General features: G+C 45.8%; 3 protein-coding genes across 3 annotated transcripts; 1 reads left to right on the forward strand and 2 right to left on the reverse strand.

Moving 5' to 3' along the window:
* The first annotated feature begins 680 nt into the window (after window positions 1-680).
* Window positions 681-2,853, forward strand: LOC4337388 (chaperone protein dnaJ C76, chloroplastic). The gene is made up of 4 exons (XM_015780507.3): window positions 681-1,186; window positions 1,286-1,542; window positions 1,653-1,836; window positions 1,979-2,853. Exons 1-4 carry the CDS (start codon window positions 809-811, stop codon window positions 2,618-2,620), a joined length of 1,461 nt encoding a protein of 486 aa, XP_015635993.1. The 5' UTR covers window positions 681-808; the 3' UTR covers window positions 2,621-2,853.
* A 23-nt stretch (window positions 2,854-2,876) lies between these two features.
* Window positions 2,877-7,306, reverse strand: LOC4337389 (dolichyl-diphosphooligosaccharide--protein glycosyltransferase subunit STT3B-like). Its single transcript, NM_001402457.1, has 6 exons — window positions 6,302-7,306; window positions 5,007-5,540; window positions 4,170-4,624; window positions 3,917-4,039; window positions 3,741-3,800; window positions 2,877-3,523 (listed from the first exon to the last, which is right to left on the reverse strand). The coding sequence occupies exons 1-6, from the start codon at window positions 7,163-7,165 to the stop codon at window positions 3,394-3,396; spliced, it is 2,166 nt and encodes a 721-aa protein (NP_001389386.1). The 5' UTR covers window positions 7,166-7,306; the 3' UTR covers window positions 2,877-3,393.
* Window positions 7,307-7,612: 306 nt separating this feature from the next.
* On the reverse strand, window positions 7,613-11,286 carry LOC4337390 (protein Rf1, mitochondrial). The gene is made up of 4 exons (XM_015778602.3): window positions 9,474-11,286; window positions 8,991-9,052; window positions 8,742-8,863; window positions 7,613-8,615 (listed from the first exon to the last, which is right to left on the reverse strand). The coding sequence occupies exon 1, from the start codon at window positions 11,257-11,259 to the stop codon at window positions 9,637-9,639; it is 1,623 nt and encodes a 540-aa protein (XP_015634088.1). The 5' UTR covers window positions 11,260-11,286; the 3' UTR covers window positions 7,613-8,615; window positions 8,742-8,863; window positions 8,991-9,052; window positions 9,474-9,636.
* Between the last annotated feature and the right edge of the window lie 4,898 nt (window positions 11,287-16,184).

Here is a 16,184-nt window from a genome sequence, read left to right on the forward strand (position 1 = left end):
TGGAGGGGCAAAATTCAAAACAGCAAATTTCGAAGTACAATCATTCTCTTAGCAAATTGTTGCATGGTTGGTCCAGGCTATAGATGGCCAAACGAGCTACCCGATCCGGCACGGTCTAGGCACAACCCGGCTTGGGTCGAGGTCAGTTGGGCTGACACAACCCGATCTACACGCCGAGCTAGGCTGTGCCATGTCTACCCACGGGCTACACCTACGGCCCAAGCAGGGCTGTGCCGGTCCGGTCCGAAGGCACAACAGTTCATCGTGTTTCTCCATAGAATAATTCTGTTTTTCTTCCCTCATCTCTTTGGGTTTTGTCTTATATGGCTGAAATTTGTATTCCTTGTCTTTGGGCTGCGACTTGTCTGGCTGAATTAAGTCTATTTTCGATCCTTGTAGTATTTTTATTGACTGTGCCATGCCGGGCCAACCCAACATGCCAAGGCATCAGCCCAGGCACAGTCCAACTGTTGGACCGGGGCCAAGCCAAATGGACGTGCCGTGGGCCGTGCCGTCGGGTCCGGCCATATGGCCATCGATAGTCCAGGCGTTGCCGCAACCGGGGCAAACAGCAAGGGGAAAATATCTGTGCCAAGCAGCAAGAGCAAAAAGCGAAAAGCGCAACGCCGCCGCGAAATATCTCACCTCACGTAGCTCTCGCCCCGGAAGACGCCACCCAGCGATCACTTCTGCTGTACTACTGGCCAGTGACCAGTCACTTACTTGCTCTTCTCCCCCATTAATTGAGCTCCAGCCGTCCGGGAGACGAGATAATTCCGTTCAATTTCAAGTTAATCCCGCGGCAGCCATGGCTGCGCTTCTCATGAACACCGGCGCTGTCTCGATGCCCTTCCCCACCACGCGCACCGCCGCGCGACGGCGAACCAGCAGAAGCAGATGCCAGGCTTCATCTAGCGGCGGTAGCAGCAACGAAGGAGGCGGCGAGAGCTACCGCGGGAGGAGCGGGCGCGGTGGGTCGACGACGTGGGTGACGGAGTACGACCTGTACGGGCTGCTGGGCGTGGAGCGGTCGTCGCCGCAGTCGGAGATCAAGGCCGCGTACCGGTCGCTGCAGAAGCGGTGCCACCCCGACGTCGCCGGCGCCAAGGGCCACGACATGGCCATCGTCCTCAACGAGGTCTACTCCCTCCTCTCCGACCCCGCCGCCCGCCTCGCCTACGACCAGGTACGTTGCTTCATCGATCGATCTCTCGCATATACGTACGCACACCAACTGTTCGTACAATTATTGATGAGGCAATCGATCTGCACGGAACGCATGCAGGAGCAAGCGAAGCAGTCGGAGTTCGTCGGGTACACGGGGAAGCCGCTCTACTCGGCGTGGTTCGGCGGCGAGGCCGAGCAGCGCGCGGTGTTCGTGGACGAGGTGAGGTGCGTCGGCTGCCTCAAGTGCGCGCTCTACGCCAACAAGACGTTCGCCGTCGAGTCCGTCTACGGCCGCGCCCGCGTCGTCGCGCAGTGGGCCGACGCCGAGGACAAGATCCTCGACGCCATCCAGACATGCCCCGTCGACTGCATCTCGTAATCCAACACACCTCTAAATCCCCCAATTAATCCGTGTTCTGCTTGTTGATTTGTCCTGATTTGTTCATCTCCATGGTTGATTTGGTTCGGTTTGTACGGTTGATTAGGATGGTCGAGAGGTCAGATCTCGCGGCTCTCGAGTTCTTGATGTCCAAACAGCCGCGCGGCAGAGTCCGGGTCTCGGAAGGCAACACCGTGGGCGCTCGCGCACCCGACATCTTCAACGAGGTAAGCAAGTTTCAGAAGAGGTTCCAGGAGATGAAGCAGAAGTCTGCCACGAGAGAATCCGAGGTAGTAAATCTGATGATTTGATCCAGTATTCAAGTAGCCTTGTGATTTCATAAGGGACTCACTAATCACCATTAACAAGCAGAGCTGAAGCTGAGCACAGTAAGCTCGGGTTAACTAATCTCGCTCGCTCGCGTGCGTGCAGGAGTCGGAGGCAGCAAGGCAATCGAGGAGCTCGGCAGTTCAGACGATCAGGTCGATCTCGAACTGGTGGTACTGGCAGCCGTTCAGAGCTCCGGCGACCACCGTACTCGCTTCTCTCCACCTGCCGGCGCCGCCGCCTTCTCCTTCCATGCCCGCCGACCCGGTGACGGACAGGCTCCAAGAAGCGGCAGCTCGACGCAAAGCGGGAGGCGCGACGGCGGCGAGGACGGTGGCTTCGTACGCCCGCCGCGACGACTACTGGACTCCGCAGCTGAACCTGCCGTCCCTAGCATCGCCGCCGGAGCGACCTCACCGGAGGCAGAGCGCTTCTCCTCCCCGCAGCCAGACGCGGCGAGCAACCCCCACCGGCGATGGCGGGGTGACATTGGGCAGCATCGACCTGACGGCGCCGCTGCTGATGGCGATCATCTCGGCCGGGTTCGTGGGTTACAACAGGGAGGAGGTGGCCGGAGTCGGCGGCGGCGGCATCCAGGAGCACGTCGGTGGCGCCGCCGCTCTGGGTCTCGTGAACAGCTTCGAGCTCAAGATCGTCCTAGCCTCCGTGACATGGTTCATCATCGGCGCGGCGATTGCCGGATTCATTCAGTTTCTCGCGAGGAGCGAAGTGAACTTCAGGAAATGAAGCGAATACATGATTTATTCACGATGACATAAAGATACATAGGATAGATGAAGTATACATAGTAGTATAGATGCATGTATATAAAGGTTACTGCAATTAAGGAATTTATTAGTGGTGAAAAAATGAGATATAAAGTAGAGCAAAATGAAATGTACGAGACGTATAGCATTCAGCTTATGTGGTTTGGACGAGAAATCAGTTCTCTTGTAGGGTGCAAGAACTGCTGTTTTTTATGAGGCAGCGAGTACTGAGTACTAACTAATGAGATGATGCAAGTTTATAGGCATCATTTATTAACATAAAAACGACTACTGCGATTGCCACAAGATGATGAGAGCTCACAGAGGAAAACAGAGCAACCACAGTTAAGTTATTCATTGTTGTCTTCAACACCAGAAAATTGCAAGTGTCCCGTGTAACCCGATCTAAAGTTACTACGCAAATAAGCTGTTGTGCTTACAAAAACATCTGGAGTACTGTCATACCATGCTCAGCAATCAAAAAGTACTCGGTCGTCGCAATTGCTAGTTCTGAATGGCACCTGATTACATCTAACAAAATGATATAGGGGAAGACGGATGATCGTTACTTCAAACTGACCTATGGTCTACTTCCGTCAGTCTCACCAAAACAAAAGATCGCACTTGGGGGCAGCTGATGCAGATTTTCAAATCAATTGCCCGTCTCCTGTAGGAACTCCAATACGTTTTGACTTGACACAATGTACCTCAAGGTAATAGCACCAGATACTAACCAAGAGATGATTCCTCTCCTCAAGACCTATTCTTCGGGGGTTTGACCTTGTATATGCGCACTATCCAGTTCGAAGTTGTGAATGCCTCCTCCAAGTACTCAAGCTTAATGTCTTTGTTGCCAATCTCCACTCCTCGTACTCGATCGTATCTACATACAAAATAAATAGCAGAGCTAGCATCCATTACCATATCAAAAACAGGCTTGTTATACAAATAGGACAATGCAAGCTACAACCAGCAAATTATGGTGCCTGGCTTATTAGGGAAACCATTCATAACCAAAATATAATACAGAGTACAATGTAATATCTATTTAAATAAATCAATGAAGTAAAAGCAATAACAATGGCAAGGATGTGCCATACCCTGGAGGTTTTCCATATTCTGTGGTCAGTTCTCCAAAACGGTAATAACAAAGCTTGTACCTGTCAAACAAGAGAGGAAACAATTAGAGGTGATGGAAGGATAGAAGTAACACGGATAAATAACAAAATAGTACATGTGTTGACAAATAAGTCTCATTAGTGTGTTTCATACTTACATTAAGCAATTCAACATTTTTGGTGCTGCCCCCTTGTCGACACGATACTCCCCATTAACAAGGTAATCAGGCTCTTTGATTACAGGAAAAACTCCACCACCAATGCGCACCATCCATAAGAACCTGGAAATAAGCAGCTAAGTAAGAATCCATTTTGTAGTTCAGTTTTTGAAAAAATGTTCAATACTAATTCGAATAAAACCAATAACATCGATTTATTAAAATTTGCTCTAGATTCAGTGGATAAACTTACTTGTTAATGTCATCTGAAGAATAACCAGTAACACCACCAAATACGACAAGCACATAATTCACATCCAGTGACTGCATTATCTCATACGCTTCATCTTCATAGGATGACATTGCACGCCCAACTGTAGCTATATGTGTATTATTCCATGTGTTGTTATCAACAATAACAGTTCTGTTCCCCATAGCTGTGATTTGGTATCCATAATCCCACCATGACATAATCTTTGCATCAGAAGGAGTGTTCTGACGAAGCCAATAATACGCTTCACGATAATCATCAAATATGACCCTGCCTCCATTATGACCCCTTGCGGCCAGAACAATGGAAGGAGAAGAGTAAGCTTCAGATGTCACCCAAGTGCAGTGTACAGCATATCTACTAAGCAAGTAGAAAGCACCCAGAAGTAAAGCAATGGCCACATTCTGCTGGAAAGGCAAGGATTGATCAACTGCACCCTGTTTACACAAGAAACCAAGTCAGCTTCTGAGTGATGTGAAAACCAGAAACTTAAAATAATTGATACAAGCAAACTGAAAACCACAAAATTATGTGCAATTGAACCTACTGGAATTAGAATTGTCAGAGAAAAGGCGCAAATCCTTTATATTCTTATCAGCCATGCACATGGTAAACTGGAAAATTGCAATCCAGCATTTCAAATGGCACAATACTCTGGAGGGTATTGATTGGCGGAAACAAAGGATTTCAATTGTACCACTTGATTTTATCTAAGTATGTTTCAGATTTCAAGCTCCATCAAATTTATTTATTTCAACTATCCATATACAAAATATAAAGCATGCAAGCAAGCATAGACAAAAAAAAAAAAGGGAATACCTTTGCAGCTGCCTTTGAGCCAGATGATTTTCCAGAGACAGTTTGTGGACTTTTGCTTTTTGTCCGAATCAAGGTAGTCAGATTTTTTATTGTAGCTGATGCTGCAATGGCACTAATAAGGCAAACAGCTGGCGCTGCAACAAGAATTAACCGAACCATCACACCAGCAAAGTACATACTCGTGAGGCCATACATAACTATAAATATTGTGGCATCTGACAAGCGCTTGAAACAGAAGTAGAGGCCTGCTGGGAACAGGAAAAGAAGGATGTGGAAATCAAACATGAACGAAGACCACGCTGTTGGTTGATGCTCAGATACTGATGCAATGATTGGTATATGGTCCTTTGCATAGGTTGGATCAAGCAGGGAGTAAAACCGCCCTGTCCAAGGGGAGATGTAACCTGACGCGGTACCAATTCCAAGAGCTAGGGTGCCAACAGTTATCACACATGTCAGGGTGATTCTCAGGAATGACTTGAATAGTTTGGCATCATTCAGCAGGTACTTCACCCAGTCCAAGAAAAAGAAAACCTGCAAAAAGAGGAAATGGTTTATGATAGCTCTCTTATACATGTGCTATACTGCTCTATCTATACAAAGTACACAAAGTACCTCATAATAGAATAGATATTTGTCAAAGCATTCATATTAACAAATAACAAAGGTACGCTATGTTTGATATATACACACAACAAACACAATAACGACATTGAGTTATGTTGGCTGTGGGACATATTCAAGAGTAAAGAGTATAGCATCTCACATTTTACAGCCAGGCATAAATGGGCCACCAATCACACTGCAAACATACAAGAATTCACAGTTCCATAACATGTCTACCCAGTAAACATGATCTATCTGAAGAGGCAAAATGAGAGTAGCAGCAATCTGACACAAATGCCAATGTTCCATCTAATCATCTGGGTTATATGAAACTAACAATAAGTACTAACAGGTCATTTGATCTTAACTGTTCTACAAAATTACCTGTCCAATTTACTCCATAGTTTGCCTACAAACCAAGATCGGGTTGCCTTCAATTAAGTGTTTCGCCCTTTCTCAGTTACAAATAATCCTAACTCATTTCCAGGACAATTAAGACGGGTGGTGCAAATTTCCTAAAGTGGCGGGACTTTTCATCTGAATCATACCTTTTTATGTCAACTGTTGCTAATTTACTAAACTAGCCATCTAATAAACCAGAGCTGTAACTAGCTACTAATCTTAGAAGGCACTTTCATCGCTACGGATGAATTGTTACATCATTTCATAACAATATGTGTAAGAAATACCTGCAAAAGGAAGAATACTCCCATAGCGGCCATGTGCTCCCCAGACTGGACGTGTTGGAACCCAACGAACCGGATCTGCATCGCAAGTAGCATTCCAAGCACATACGTGGAATTGTAGGCCACGTAGAGCCTCTGCGAGTACCTCCCCGTGACGAGCAGCACGAGCACGTACAGCGGCAACAGATTGATGATGAAGACATAGCCTCCCCACGCGGAGACCATGTAGAAGTAGCCGAACGCCGAGGCGAGCGACCATGCGAGAGATCCCGTGTTGACGGCGCGCACGAAGAGGTAGAAGGTGAGCAGCAGCGCGAAGATGGCGACGCCCTCGTTGTCGTAGGAGCCCGCGACGGAGCGGGAGATGTAGCCGGGGCAGACGGCGATGAGCGCGGCGGCGACGAGGCCCGCGCCGGAGTCCCAGATCTCGCGGCCGAAGGCGTAGGCGACGAGCGTGGTGTTGGCGGCGAAGAAGGGGGCGGTGAGGACGCAGACCTCGCGGATGTGGACGGCGAGGGAGAGCGCGCGGAGGAGGCGGTGGAGCAGCGCGGCGGTGACCATGAGGCCCGGGAAGAGGGTGCCGCCGACGACGCGGCCGAGCGGGTACCAGCTCTCGAAATCGAACCAGTTCCAGAACTCGCTGAATCCATGGTCGGAGAGGAAGAGCGTGGTGCGGTAGTTGAAGTAGGGATCGAACTCGTGGATCATGGACTCGTAGCGGAGCACGGAGAAGAGGCGGACGACGAACGCGAGCACGTAGATGAGCGCCAGCGCCGAGACCCGGAGCAGGAGCTCCTGCTGCTTCGTCTTCAGCCGCAGCGACCGGAGCGGCGCCGGCAGCGAGTCCAGCGCGGTGGCGGCGGCCATGGCGGCGATCCGGATGCGGGAGATCTGGCGCCTCTCGCTAGGGTTTCATGCGCCCCGCGCGTGGAGCGGGAGAGGTTTTAGAGCGCCGCGGCCGCTTGGTTGGGTTCGGTTTGGATCTGGGAGATCGAGGAGGAGGAAGACGAGAGCAGAGTCAAGCGCACGGGGATGACGACGCGATGGTTACACTGACATGTGGGCCATGCAAGTGCTGACGTGGGAGCCCCCACGTAGGCGCCTCTGTGACGCTGGAAACTGGGCCCCACTTGAATCGCCGCAGGCCATTGGCTGGAGAGGGCGGGAGACACGTCGCTCGCGGCTCGCTGCTATCAGTAGATTTTTACTGTATCTAATTTTTTCAAGAACAACATCAAATCTCTCCAAAAAACAGATCCTGAAAAAAAAAAGACACTTGAGATGGCAAGGTACTGAAGATACAAACAATGTGAGTACACGGAATTCCCAGCTAGTTTTGATACAACCACAATGCAAATTATCCATTGAGGTTTCTTGCAAGTTCAGTTATTTTCTGAATTACAATCCCCCAACGACCCGTACTTGTCTTTATCTAATCTTCAGTAGATTCATCCCATGAATCAGGCTCACATTGGTGAAGTCCATTAACTGGAAGTACATTCTGCCCACAGCTTCACGGAATACAAGTAGGAACAACATGGCTGAGAATCCAAGCCCTGATGGTTTGTTATTACCTCGATCCAGAACCTGAAACTAAAGCTGGTAGATCTGCTGCTAAATTTGATAACCAAAACGCAAAACACAAGATAACCAACAAAAAGATAGAACAGATGATGTTTAAAACCAAAACACTATCTTTCTACATGATGACAGATAATCAGAACTTCAGAGGTCCATCAACACTGACAACTCTCTATGACTATCCCTCTGTCATCCATACAAAGACGCTATCGGCCTTCAGTGACACACTGGTGTCTGTTGAAGTAGCTCCACGCTGGCCTGGAGATCTTCCTTACAGCGAACCAGCCCAACTGTTCAGTTATTCACAACAGCACACATAACACGTAAGATCTGTACAACTGACACCCAAACCATATAAAGTCAACAAGGAGAGCATATATAACTCTTGACAGATGATATCCCAGAAGACCAGAACACTGGATAAAATTCAATTCGAAACCCATAGCCTAGCAGCCTTATTTAATTCATTAGTTCTATCTAAAAGGCATCATGTTTTATTTCGGCCATACTAAATGGAGTAGTTAATTCATCGTTATTAGCAGAGTTAAGTTTCATTGTATATTCACTTTTAAAAAGATAATTGTATATTCTTATAATATACCTGAAAAATCAATCATTAATACCTTTGAAGCAAAATAGTACTAGAGTTTTAGTGTCAATCCTTGATCAAGAAAAAGCTTTCCTTGTGACTTAAAGTTGATGTAGCATTTATACCAAGGAGGAAGTATCGCCTACTCTGCAGTAGCAGGACAACAGAAAGAATTGAGCTATATAATTATGCCATGAATTAAGTAACAGCCAAGTCAGTATTTCCTCCATGATGGGAAAAAACAGATAAAAGTAAGTATTAGTAGAACACTACCTGATTTAATTCATAAACACGGAGATCTCTTGCTTTTTTGTTAGGACTAGCTCTACCAAATCAGACCTTGCCTATAAGGATCATCAGGTGGAACATCCATGATTATCCGGGATTGCATCTAACTGCAAATGAATTAGTCTTCAGCGCTTGCAGTTTGCAAAATCAGGTCAAGCGAGTGGTTTCTTAAAGGAGCATGTATAATGCAAGTGCTAGACAAGATGGGGGGAAGATAATGAGAATGCAACAAACCAGGACTAGAAGCACGTTTCATGACTAACACTTCCTCTGATAATTAGTGAAACCAGCTGTTCCTAAAAAATAAACACAATTATCATTTTTGCGTTGGATCACAAGGATTGCATGGTCAGAACATATTCATTGGAGCACCAACAAGACTACAAGAGCCAATGCTTTTTACTGGAGGTACTGACCTCCTGGATTACCCTATATGAAGTTCTAGGAGCAAGCTATTTATCTGCTCCCACAACTCTGAAGACTGTCAAAGTAACACCATAAGACAAGCATTGGACAGGATCACAAGCACATGATCCCACATTTATGAAGGAAGAAAAAGAATGCCATGCAAGTGGGTATTTATTCCAGATATGCTTTATCAAAAAAATTATAACACCGGGGCTTTTACAGCAAGTACTTTACAAGTGTTGGCTGACAGATTATATCAGCAGAGTATATTAATGAAAATTTGCATGACAAAAGCAACAGGAATTTTACCTTCATTGGCTATTCACTGATAGTACATGTCCAAAAACAATGCCACTACCATGTAAAGTAGTGAAAAAGACTTGGCAGACCTATGAGCACTCTCAAGTTGTCCCTTTTTTTTCCTTAACTCCAATCAAGCACTTCCAAGTTATAAACACATTAAACAGAAGGATCACCCAATTCCAAGCATCCTATCTAATACAGAACACAGCTGCAGCATTTCTGTGCATTCCCCTGGACCCTTTCTGCAGAATGCCTTGATGACATTAGCAAAAATCCTACTATCTAATAACAATCCTTTTTCTAGCATATCATCAAACAACCTCAATGCCTCACGAACATTTCCACTCCTAACCAACCAATACGCCAAGCGTGCAACAGGCTCAACAGGATAGCCATCATCAATATGTCTGATCAAATTGACAGCCTCGGCTCTCCTCCCTGACCTAAAGAGGCAATCAACCAGCGTATTGTATGTGATCGTATCTGGGGCAATTTTACCCGCATTCACATCAGCGAACAGAAAACCAAGCTCATCCTCCTTCCCGGCCTCATAGAATGCATGAATTAGAATGTTACAAGTCACAGTGTCTGCCATGAACCCCTTGCTGCTGAACACAAACTTGGCAAACTGAAACTTTCCAGCTCGGCACAAGCATGAAATAAAAATGTTGCACGTTTGCACATTGGGTGTTATGGGCTTCTTGAGAAGATCTGTGAACAGTTTTAGAACACGCAGCCATTTCCTCTTCTTGCAGAAATGATCCATGACCGTATTGTATGTCACGACATCTACCACAAAGCCAAGCTCCTGGCATCGTTCCAGCACCTCCTTGCCTGCCCACATATCAAGGTCCTGGGCAACATAGTCGAGCAGTATGTTCAGACCAACTACTGTCGGCTGTAACCCCATCGTTACCATGATTTCCAGCTGCCGGAGTGCCTCTTCGACATACCCGAACCGGCAAAGCCCAGCAATGTAGGTGCTGTATGTAACTGCATCTGGCACCCACCCATTCCGGCCACTCTCATCAATGGTCCTCTGGACAGCATCAAAATCCCCAACCTTACATAACCCATTTACGTAGATGTTGTAAAATACGACATCGGGGTGGCATCCAGTGGAGCGCATGGAGCTGATGAGCGCATCAGCCGACTGCATATCAGCATTGGCACAGTACACCTGGAGGATCGGTGTGTAGCTGTGCAGGGTGAGCGGGTAATTGAGGGCGCGCATTTCGTCGAGCAGCTGGAGCGCGTCCGGGAGGCGGCCCGCGCGGCAGAAGGAGAAGACGAGGTCCGCGTAGTCGATGGGAGTCGGGGGAAGGCCGAGGCGGGACATCCAGACGAGGACGGAGTGCGCGGCCGACGGGAGGTGGAGGTGGGAGGAGTAGACGTGGAGGAGGAAGGAGAAGGCGCACCGGTCGGGGGCGACGCCATTGGCGAGCATGTCGTCGAAGAGGGCCGCGGCGTCGGCGGGGCGGCCGGCCTTGGCGAGCGCCGACATGGCGGAGGTGTAGGAGGCGGCCGTGGGCGCGCACGCCGGGGAGGAGTGGCGCATGCGGCGGAGCACCCGCAGCGCCGCGTCGCCGTCGCCGTCGCGGGCGAAGGCATCCAGGAGGCGGTTGTAGTCGTGGAGGGTGTGGGGAGAGGAGGAGAAGGCGGCGGCGGCGGCGGCGGAGGGTTGGGGGCGGGGAAGGAGGTGGCCGAGCGTGCGCATGGCCCCGCGCACCGCGGCGGACAGTGGCGCGGAGGTGGCGGCGGCGGCGGCGGCCGGCCATGCGCCGGCCGTCATGAATGATTAGCGGAGGTTGCAGTTTGCAAAGGCATAATAGTGAAGGTGAAGTAATTTGGAGATTTGCTTTGCCAAGCGAGATCTGCATCAAACGGCCATGGATTACGAAAGAGGCATATGTTTCCTGAGTTTCGAACCTTTAAACAAACTTTGGTGGTGTTCTTTTTCTTTCGAAGATGAAGATTAAGTTTTTTTAAAAAATAAAAAATAAAGTAGTACTAACGCATGATTGATTGAGTTTTAATTATTGTAAACTTGAAAAATACTTCCTCCGTTTCACAATGTAATGCATTCTAGCATTTTTCATATTTATATTCATGTTAATGAATCTAGATATTATATATGTTTAGATTCATTAACATCAATATGAATACGGGAAATGCTAAAACGGAGGGAGTAGATTAATATGATATTTTAGAGTAACTTTCATATAGAAAGATTTCGCACGAAACACACCGTTTAGCAATTTTAAAAGCGTGTCACAAAAATCTTTATCTGCATCAAACTCTTATTGGAGAAATGAATGGGACCTTTATACTCCCTTCGTTCTAAAATAGTCATCGTTTTAATTCAAAACTTATCTTAAAAAGCTTATCACCTTCAAGTACTCCCTCCTTATCAAATTGATCATCATATATGTTTATATATCAAGACCAAGTATAATTTAAATCACATTAATCAAGACACCATACACATTCCAAGTCTAATTATCCTCTCATTCTCAATCTTATATCATTTAATAGAAGACATTGTAGTCATTTTTACTAAACCTTAGTTTTTTAAATAACATAAAACGGCAACTAATGCAGGACGAAGAAAGATATTTTATTATTTTTATAATATCACTTTAAATTTATTTTTAACTTTATAGTATTTACTAACTCATTTGTTGGTGCCTTCAAATAATTATCAACCTATTGAGTCATTATTCCAAAAAAGAAGAACAGTGCCATAAAAAGGGCCACACACTCACTACAAATCACAATTTCTGTAGTGACATAACACATAACGAGAACTCCTTATAGTATTTTATATTTAGAACGGAGGTAGAACTAATCTTCATCTTTTTACCAGTTGCATTTGTTTGATACTACCAGTAAAAACTAAAAATGAGCACATCTAACAAATTTAACATTCTAGACAAAAGTCTAATTTGCCCTTCTCCGTTTTCGCTCCACCTCGCCGTCGGCAGGCTCTGGCACCACCCGTTCCACAGTGACAACATTGCGATGGTCTGTCTTGCAAACAAATTCAGTGGCGACTCGATGGCCATCCACGTAATGCTTCTTCTCGTACTCATCAGCACAAGGGTCTGAAAACGCCAGATCGTTGCCAATCTCTAGCTTTGGGGTGATCACCATCTGCTCGAGGGTCATGGAGCTGCGAAGGATGTGAAGTGCTAGCTCCACCTGGTCTTTGTGGCCAAAGAAACCACTGATGCGAACGCGTTTGAGATGAGCGTGCTGGTGTGGAGGACCAACAATCCTTAGCTCACCATCCTCTTCGCGATACGGTTGATGCCGGCAGTTCAGCATCCACATCTAATGGGGAAAAAGAAATATTGCATGCATTAAAACGTGGAGTTAGTACATGGATCAAGGCAATAATATTGTTTCTGAAATTCATGTGACCCAAAGGGTTGCCTTTGAGTGTTCACCTGTGATGCACCGATACGGCAGTTTGCCGCCGTTCCCGTATGGGATACGTATCCGATACGGCGATACGTGGGATACGCGAGCGATACGGTATCGGAGAAGTATCGCTGATTTGTTAGCCAAAAAAATAAAAAAAAATGAGCGATACGGCATCAATACATGGTCGATACTTCCCTCGATACGGCGCCCAGTATAAGGAATAAGTTCACTCCATGACCCTCAAATGTGATCGAAATCTAAACCATGACCCTAAACTACAAAACCAGATATCTCGACCCCTAAACTTCTAAAACCGGTGCAATTTGACTCCCTGAGCGGTTTTGCTGATGTGGCGCCACGTGGCGCCTACGTGGCAATATTGACCGAGTCTTTGTTACACGTGGCGTTGACGTGGCACCTACGTGGCAGTAGAAATAAAAAATATGCGTAGGACCCATTAGTCATTCACACAAAAAAAAATGTGGGCCCACTAGCATGTGGGGCCCACATGTCAGTCCTCCTTCCTCCTCCCTCACTCCCTTCTCTCTCTTTCTCTTCCCTTCTTCCCCTTCGCCGCCGCTCCCACCGCCACCGCCGCCGCTCCCTACCACCGGCGAGCTCCTGCCCCTCCCCCGCGCGCAGACAGCTGGCGAGCCCCTCCCCTGCGGGCGGACGGCCGGCGAGCCCCTCCCCCGTGTGCGGACGGCCGGCGAGCCCCTCCCCGCGCGCGGACGGCCGGCGAGCCCCACCCCGCTCGCGGACGGCCGGCGAGCGCCTCCCCCGTGCGCTATCGTCGTCGCCGCCGCCACGACGCCTCGGCGCATGGCCGCCTCCCCCGTGAGTTCCTCTACTGGGCCGCCTTCTCGTTGCCATCGTCGTCGACCCCCCACTCCCTCCGCACCTACTGCCTCCTCGTCCACCTCCTCTCCCGCACCGCCGCCGCCGGATGCCGACGCCGCTCGTTCTCGTTGTCCCAGCACGCCACCGGCCGAAGGGGAAGAAGGGGAGAGAAAGAGAGAGAAGGGAGAGAGGGAGGAGGAAGAAAGTCTGACATGTGGGCCCCACATGTCAGTAGGCCCACATTTCTTTTTGTGTGAATGACTAATGGGTCCCACGCATATTTTTATTTCTACCGCCACGTAGGTGCCACGTCAACGCCACGTGTAACAAAGACTCGGTCAATATTGCCACGTAGGCGCCACGTGGCGCCACGCCAGCAAAACCGCCTCCCAAAACCGCTCCGGGAGTCAAATTGTACCGGTTTTAGGAGTTTGGGGGTCGAGATATCTGGTTTTGTAGTTTAGGGTTATGGTTTAGATTTCGATCACTTTTGAGGGTCATGAAGTGAACTTATTCCAAGGAAAAATGGCCTTAGGATCGAAAGCGGCACAAGGACAAGGAGAGATTTATTTTTAAATTTTTCATTTTAATTAACTCTAAATTTGGTTTTTGTTGTTTTAAAATTATTTCTGGTGCTTTGAAAATTCAAGTAAAAAATTTAGGGACCCATTTAAAGCATGGAGGATTTAATAAAAATACTCCAAGCCACTTTTGAATTTTTCTTGCACGTATTTTAGTGTTTGAGATTTCTTTTAGACTTTTAATAATTTATATTACTCATTTTAGAAAGTGATTTTTAACTTGGGATGAATTTATCAGGATATGAAAATGTTACCCCCGAAGGTGAATTCCCTGTTGTCATCTTTATTTTGACTGTTTCATGAAGTATGAAGTATGTACGACTATCGTTAGACGAACTCTAGTCCCTCCGCTCTAAAATTAAATCAACATAATACGAGATATAATTAGATTTGTTTATTTTAAGACGGATGAAGTATAATTTATCAACAGTAGTCGCACATACTTAATAATTCGTGAATATCCCATACTATATTAGTTTATTTTATAACGGAAGATATTATATATTAGTTTATTTTGGTACGGACAGGAAAGGGTAGATAGATAGATAGATAGATAGATAGATAGATAGATAGATAGATAGATAGATAGAAATAGTTGCGCTTGCTACATGTGAGGGAGATTGAAGAGTGGACGTGGACTGACCGTTTGAAAAGGTTGATTGACAAGAAATAGTCTCTTCTTGACAAGAAATAGTCTCTTCTTGGCTTTATATTTCGTGGTGTTAGGATAATGTCGTATTTTTATATTAGATTGGTTTTTTTTTGACAGAGAGAGTAGGATAGATAGATAGATATAATTAAGTCGCACCTGCTACAGTTTTTTAAACACTGTTTGAAACAATTGAGTGACCAGCAATAGTTTATTTCTGTCTTTCTTCCTAAAATAAGGATGTAATATAGCTTAACACTATAAATCTAGATGAAGAGATGTCCAGATTTATAGTATATGATGTGTCAAGTCTACAAAGGATGGATTAGATATCTCTTGCTCGGACGATAGAGATAGATGTCTGTCCTTTTTCTTTTGGCAAGAACAAACTTTAAGTCGGGTGACTCCGTTAGGATTTATTAACAGCATAAATGGCATTGCATATTTTGTATACTAAATGATGTCCCGTGCTTTGTTGCGGCCGGATATATGTTAGATATTGGAGAAATGATGAAATGATTTGGATTGAAATATTATGAAAATGATTTGAGAATGATGATTTAGCGTGTGTATGTTTAGTTTTAAAATGAAATAAATAGTAGATATAACTATTATATGCTTGTATGTTGTGTTTTGTATACTAATGGGTTGATGTGACATACTTGTGCAATATGTAGGTTTTTAGGAGTGATAATAAATACTATGCTTGTATCTTGAGTTTTAAGTGTTTGGTGGGTATTAGCTTTCTATAGAAGAAGGAATGACACATTTGATATTTTTAATCAGTCCGACAATTTTAAGATTTTTTTTCAAATAGACTAGATAAACATTTTTTTCCTTTTTACCGAATTGAACGTAGACTCGTTTTATGCATGTCAACTATAAAGTCATAAAAAATCTTTAAAAATGGAAATATATATTAACTTGTGATATTTCGATCTATAAATATATAAATTTAAATTTGATTTATAAAGGTAGAAAAAATAATATATCTTAATTTGATTTATATTTGTAATTTGTGTTTCTATTGTGTATATGTCGAATTTGAATATGTATATAGGAAGCCCATTATAGGCCCATAACTATTTAACCCTAAATTCTCTCATCTTTTAATTTCTCCATGCTGACTGGTGTTACTGTCCACCTTTTTAGTTTTAATCTACCTGTGAATATTCGATTGAAATATGATGCATGATTATATTTTGCATCTGATCTGTTATT

The sequence above is a fragment of the Oryza sativa genome, chromosome 4 (genome assembly GCF_034140825.1).
Source record: "Oryza sativa Japonica Group chromosome 4, ASM3414082v1".
Classification (NCBI taxonomy): domain Eukaryota; kingdom Viridiplantae; phylum Streptophyta; class Magnoliopsida; order Poales; family Poaceae; genus Oryza; species Oryza sativa.

What these genes read in the sequence shown, in the direction of transcription:
- LOC4337388 (XM_015780507.3), top strand. Translation starts at nt 809, where the DNA reads ATGGCTGCGCTTCTCATGAACACCGGCGCTGTCTCGATGCCCTTCCCC. An exon ending in CCCGCCTCGCCTACGACCAG is followed by an intron (nt 1,187 to 1,285) that starts GTACGTTGCTTC and finishes GAACGCATGCAG; the next exon opens with GAGCAAGCGAAGCAGTCGGA. An exon ending in TGCCCCGTCGACTGCATCTC is followed by an intron (nt 1,543 to 1,652) that starts GTAATCCAACAC and finishes ACGGTTGATTAG; the next exon opens with GATGGTCGAGAGGTCAGATC.
- LOC4337389 (NM_001402457.1), bottom strand. Translation starts at nt 7,165, where the DNA reads ATGGCCGCCGCCACCGCGCTGGACTCGCTGCCGGCGCCGCTCCGGTCG. An exon ending in GAGTATTCTTCCTTTTGCAG is followed by an intron (nt 5,541 to 6,301) that starts GTATTTCTTACA and finishes CTCTTTTTGCAG; the next exon opens with GTTTTCTTTTTCTTGGACTG. An exon ending in AAAATGTTGAATTGCTTAAT is followed by an intron (nt 3,801 to 3,916) that starts GTAAGTATGAAA and finishes CTTGTTTGACAG; the next exon opens with GTACAAGCTTTGTTATTACC.
- LOC4337390 (XM_015778602.3), bottom strand. Translation starts at nt 11,259, where the DNA reads ATGACGGCCGGCGCATGGCCGGCCGCCGCCGCCGCCGCCACCTCCGCG.